This window comes from Olea europaea, chromosome 7, assembly GCF_002742605.1.
Source record: "Olea europaea var. sylvestris chromosome 7, O_europaea_v1, whole genome shotgun sequence".
Classification (NCBI taxonomy): Eukaryota; Viridiplantae; Streptophyta; class Magnoliopsida; order Lamiales; family Oleaceae; genus Olea; species Olea europaea.
Window position 1 is genome coordinate 21562891 of NC_036243.1, and position 6228 is coordinate 21569118.

Here is a 6228-nt window from a genome sequence, read left to right on the forward strand (position 1 = left end):
TTTCCAATTGTTTATATAATATTTAATTACTTATTTAAACTATTTTTTATTATTTATATTTATTTGTTATTTATGTTAAGTAATTATTTTTACCGCTTAATTAATATTTAATTTACTTCTTTATTGAATTTATTTCAATTAGTTATTTATTATTTACTTAAATAAACAATATACATAAATAATTAACATAATTCATGAAACATTTAAATAAACAAATAAAGTATAAAATAAATAATTATATATTAAACAAATAATATACATAAACAGTTAAAGTAACTACTTAAAAATTTAAATAAACAACTATATTAAATATTGATTTATTAAATTATTTATTTAATATTTAATTTAATTTTTTATTTAAATGTTTCATTAATTATTTTAATTGGTTATGTATATTGTTTGTTTAATATTTAGTTACTTATTTTAATTGTTTATTTCATATTTATTTACTTCATTTAATTATTTATATTAATTTCTTATTTATTTTAATTGTTTATTGAATATTCAATTGTTTATTATATTTATTTCATTATTTAAATTATTTAAATTTTAAATAAAATGAAATAAAAAATAATTAATTATTTTACTTAAATAAACAATTTACATAATTCATGAAATATTTAAAAATAATTAAATTCAATATTTAAAAAAAATGGCTGGCACGGGCCAATCCAGACGGCCCAGATCATCGGGATGCCCAGACCATCGGGATCGTCTAGATCCCGATGATCTGGGCCATATGGATCCGAACGGCTTAGACAGTCAGGATCTAGAAGACTGGGCTATCTGGATCCGGGAGGCTTAGCGATTTGGGTCTCTCGATTCAGACTGCCCAAAAGTGACGTTGTTACCGTCTGAATCGTTTGAAAACTCCATTTCCGACGAGCTTCATCCCATTTTTTCACATTTTTTAACCAATTCAACCTCAAATTCGATTTTTCCTTCTATTTTAACGATAAAAATTTGTATTAAACTCATAATTTAACATATTCGAATTTTAAACATTCAAATTTTAATGTATTAAACTCAAACACTCAAATTCCGACATATGTTAGACCTCAATGGTGAGTAAATTACAAAGAGACAAATCTAATCTTTGAGAAATGACAATTTTCGGCAAATGGTCGAAATGGGTCGGATCTGAGCGGTCCGTAGGTGGCGTCAGTGATTCTCTTCTCTTGGTTTTTTTCTTTCTTTCTCCTCTTCTCTTTATTTGGGGGTATTTTCGACCCTTTGGATATTATTTACATTTTCATTTTTTTAATGAGATTTTTTGGGTCAAAGGCCATTTTGGTAAAATGACAAAGTCAACCAGCTATCTGCCACTATTTCCTCCTATGAGTTATTAAAATATCTTGTATTATTATGTCATTTATTATATAAATTATCTTTTCTCCCATATTTTTGAAATATTTGAACAAAAGTATTCTCATATTTTTGAAATGATTCAAAACCTTAATTTATGTGAGGAAAGAATTTAATTAACTATATAGAAGAAATAAGAAATTTTAATAATTTATCTCATCGTTGATATTTTCATCCAAGTATTTCTTTCTATGAATATATTTTTTCATGAAAAGTAGGCTCAATTTTCATTGAGCAACAATTCTTTCATAGTAATCTTGTCAAATTGAAATCTACTTTCTCTATATGTTTCAAAAAATATGTACTTTTGAGTTACTAATAATAGCATAAATAGACATCTACTCATTTTGTAATATTTTTCTTACTCTATTAAAAATAGACAATATATTGTATCCAATAATCATGCAAAATAAAAACTCAAAATTCATAATGTCAGAAGATAAATTTTTAGCATCTTTAAATGCTTTAATGTCATCACATGTTTCCACCAAGTGTTTCAAAGCGATTTTTATTTCTAAGCTCTTGAAATCAAATTCCTTTAGTACTTTCAACTTAATTTTTGAACATATTTGTGATAATGGCTTAAATCTCAGACCTTCCACATTATCCTGAAAAAATTAAATTGCTTTGCAAAAGATGATAACAATACATAGGGTGTGTTTGAGCCCCATTTTTGGAGAAAATAAGTTTTATAATAATAATTTTTTAGAGAATATGTGGTTAAAAAGTAGAGAGAAATTTGGGTTTAAGTCTAAAATTATTTTTTTGAAAAAATATATGATTGATAATGAATTTGAAGAAAAAAATGAGTTTTGGAGAATGAGATTCATATAGGAACTATATATGCATTGTACAATTCGAAAAGAGATTTAATTTTTATACAAGAATTTGTCATATCACAGATTGTAAGAATATTTTTTTTTTTGAGAAATTTTATTTATTATTTATAAATATAATATACTTAATAAAAAAATTTTGGGACAAGATGTGGCGTTTAGCAATTTCCTATCCCACCTGTAATCAAGGTTGGCACTAATTATCACCCCTTATATTGATTTCCTGGGCTCCGTTTGATTATCATTCTTCAACCACAAAAATAGAAAATATGATCGTTATCCATCACATCAAGTCATCATATTTGACTTCCTATCTGGTTCCATAACGATTATATTTTTCATTCTCATTCTTATCAAAATGAAAATCAAATGGTCAAATATCATTAAGCTGTTCACAGTAATCTGGATTAGGTTTTGAAAAATCAACAGGGCTGAATTTTCAATAATCAAGATTCAGATATAGGACCTCCGTCTTCTTGGAAAAGATTCAAGAGTTGAGTTGTGCGTTTTACGGTCGACTAAATGCACCATTAAGGATTCTTAAGCTTCTCAAAATTGAAAAAAGTGATATGAATACTAATATGTTTATATTCAGTTTGATTCATGTACTTTGTTCATTACTGAAAATATTGGCTTTGACCGACAATATCGTTACATCACAATCTCTAAATGATGGTGAAACACTGGTTTCAGAAGGGGGGAGTTTTGAACTGGGTTTTTTCAGTCCAGGTAATTCCAAGAAGCGGTACTTGGGAATTTGGTACAAGAACGTCCCAATAAGAACTGTTGTTTGGGTTGCAAATAGACAGAACCCTATAAAAGATTTGTCTGGCACCCTGATGATCAATATCACCAGTAGTCTTGTACTTTCAAGTGGGAACAATAGTGATGTTTGGTCAACAAAACCATCGAAGGGCGCTCAAGATCCAATATTACAGCTTTTAGATTCGGGAAATCTTGTCGTGAGAGATAACTTAGATGGACAAATGGATGTTTATCTGTGGCAGAGCTTTGATTATCCATCTGATACTTTGTTACCCGGTATGAAGCTCGGGTGGGACTTGCGAACTGGTCTTAATAGGAAATTATCCTCTTGGAAGAATTCTGATGATCCATCTCCTGGTTTACTAAGTGATAGGGTAGAACTTGCTGAATATCCTCAGGTGGTTTTGCGGAAGGGATCAGAAAAGTTCTGTCGAACTGGTTTATGGAATAGCCTGCAATTTAGCGGTTCTCCTGAATTAAGGCTCAACCCAGTATTTGAATTTAAGGTCGAGTTTAACCAGGAGGAGGTTTACTACATGTACCAGCTCAAGAACAAATCTGTAATCTCGAGGCTTGTTGTGAATGAAACCACATCTACAGGTCAACGATATACATGGGTGGAAGCAGATCAATCTTGGAAGCTTTATTATGAAATACCTCGAGACTACTGTGACAATTATGATCTATGTGGCGGAAATGGAATATGTTCCATCAATCATTTACCAGTTTGCAGATGTTTGAAAGGTTTCAAACCAAAGTCGGCCCAAAGCTGGAACTCAATGGACTGGTCACTTGGATGCATCCGCAATGAGACTCTAGACTGCCACAGGAAACATGATTTTATAAAATTTTCGGGCTTGAAACTGCCTGATACTCCAGATGCTTGGGTAAACACGAGTATAAGTCCTAAAGAATGCAGGGAGAACTGCTTGAAAAATTGTTCTTGTATTGCTTACGCAAACTCAGATATTAGCCAAGGAGTCAGAGGATGTATCCTTTGGTTTAACAATTTGGTGGATATTAGAGAGCTTTCGGATGGTGGGCAAGATCTTTATATAAGAATGCCAGCTTCAAACAGAGGTATGTCATTCATTCTTGGCTGCAGTAGCTTGGCAAAGTTTGTGTCAACTTGCATTTCTTGCTTGTTTTGCTGATTAAAAAAAATGCCCATTTTAACAGCCAACAGGTCTCCAGTGACTATAATAGTGGTGATTGTGGCTACCATTACTGGATTATGTGGAGTGCTTGTAAGTTACTATATTTGCAAGGGAAAGATGAAATCTGAAGGTAAACTTTTGAGATTCGCCAACCCTTTGAAATGCAATGCAGGATTTAGTTATAAAATAAATTAGAAGATAAATGGAAAATTTCTTTAATCATATTAAGATTGGGTTCTATCTTAAAGTGTCAACTTTGATAAGAGAAGTAGCACAAACCCTTATATATTTTTCGAGATGTTCACTCGTTTGAGTAAATCAATCTTGCTATCTATGCTCTTGATTGGCTTAATGGACCATGATACCATATTTGTACCAATCCCCAACTATATTATGTAAACAGCGGAAACTGGAGGACACAACACTGATGCAGGGCGAGAAGAAGATATGGATCTACCCTTATTTAACTTGGCTACAATATTTCTGGCCACTCAGAATTTTTCTGTAAACATGAAACTCGGCGAAGGAGGGTTTGGACCTGTCTACAAGGTTAGTTCAACATGATTCCTAGAGGAATACTAGCCTTTTATTGAACTTAGTAAATATTTAAGAGTAGAGAAGAAATTTAATTGTCTAGGAGACTCCCAATGTTTTCTAACAATTCATAACTTTCAGGGCACGCTAGAAGATGGGAAAAACATTGCTGTGAAGACACTGTCGAAGGATTCTGGACAAGGACTAAACGAGTTCACGAATGAAGTTAAACTGATAGCAAAACTACAACTCAGAAATCTTGTAAAGCTTCTTGGTTGTTGCATTGAAGACGAAGAAAAAATATTGATTTACGAATACATGCCCAATGGAAGTCTTGACTCGTTTATTTTTGGTTTGTATTCTGATAAGATTCTTCTGCAATTTACTTAATCTAATGCTAATTAATAATCTTTTAAAAAGATATTATATATCATTCATTCATTCATTCATTTTTTTTTTAAAATTAAGTTGGACAATAACTAACTTATTTATGAATTTCAGATCAAACCAGATTATATCAAATAGATTGGTCGAAGCGTTTCAATATCATATGTGGAGTTGCTCGAGGACTTCTCTACCTTCATCAAGATTCCAGGTTGAGAATCATACATAGAGATCTTAAAACGAGTAACGTGTTACTTGATGAAGAGTTGAACCCAAAAATCTCAGATTTTGGAATGGCAAGAATTTTTGAAGGCAATGAGAGTGGAGAAACTACAAAAAGAATTGTTGGGACATAGTATGTCCATACAGAATTTCATTTGCACAACTACAACTGCTATGCTTTTATTCTCATCTTTTGCAATTGTTCATTTGTGATGCTTGACAGTGGTTACATGGCCCCAGAATACGCTTATTACGGGTTGTTTTCAATAAAATCCGATGTCTTTAGCTTTGGCATTCTAATACTGGAGGTCATCAGTGGAAAGAAGAATCGTGGATTCAATCATCCACAAAATCAAAACCTTATTGGATATGTAAGTGCTAAAAGACTCTAATCTTAAATTTTTTCCCATGTTCAAACTGAGTTACATTTGTTTTTATTTCAGGCGTGGAGATTGTGGACAGAAGGCAGACCACTTGAACTGATCGATCCACTGCTGGAGGATTCAGCCAATCGACCTGAGATGTTAAGATGTATCCACATAGGTCTCTTGTGTGTGCAGCAATCTCCAGAAGATAGGCCAACAATGTCATCAGTGATTTTGATGTTAAATGGAGGGAGTCCATTGTCTCAGCCAAAACACCCTGGTTTTCTAATAGATATGATTCCAGGTGAAACACGTCCTCCATCAAGCAACGATGAACCAAGTTTGGTCAAATATTCTTCGATTACGGTGTTGGAGGCTCGGTGACATACTGGTTCAAAAGTAGAAAACCATGTTAGTCAAGCAACTTTTGCGTCCATTCAATGCTATTTGTTTTGAAACTTGAAGTGTCCCTTGACATGTTTGGTTTATTGTAACGTAAAGAAAAGTAGATTCAAATCTTATTCATTCTATTGTACATTATATGTTAGTCATTAGGTATATTGTAATATTGCAAAGAAAAGTAAATTCAAATCTTATTCA

At 31.9% G+C, this 6228-nt stretch overlaps 1 protein-coding gene across 1 annotated transcript; it reads left to right on the top strand.

Annotated features, from left to right (window-relative positions):
- Window positions 1–2655: 2655 nt before the first annotated feature.
- Window positions 2656–6228, top strand: LOC111397426 (G-type lectin S-receptor-like serine/threonine-protein kinase At4g27290). Its single transcript, XM_023024344.1, has 7 exons — window positions 2656–4046; window positions 4146–4253; window positions 4527–4672; window positions 4799–5009; window positions 5159–5396; window positions 5487–5634; window positions 5707–6228. Exons 1-7 carry the CDS (start codon window positions 2771–2773, stop codon window positions 6010–6012), a joined length of 2433 nt encoding a protein of 810 aa, XP_022880112.1. The 5' UTR covers window positions 2656–2770; the 3' UTR covers window positions 6013–6228.

Bases quoted from the DNA above. Each gene is read 5' to 3' on its own strand.
- LOC111397426 (XM_023024344.1), top strand. From the start codon at position 2,771: ATGAATACTAATATGTTTATATTCAGTTTGATTCATGTACTTTGTTCA. The intron at 4,047-4,145 runs GTATGTCATTCA...CCATTTTAACAG, and splicing joins AATGCCAGCTTCAAACAGAG to CCAACAGGTCTCCAGTGACT. The intron at 4,673-4,798 runs GTTAGTTCAACA...CATAACTTTCAG, and splicing joins GGTTTGGACCTGTCTACAAG to GGCACGCTAGAAGATGGGAA.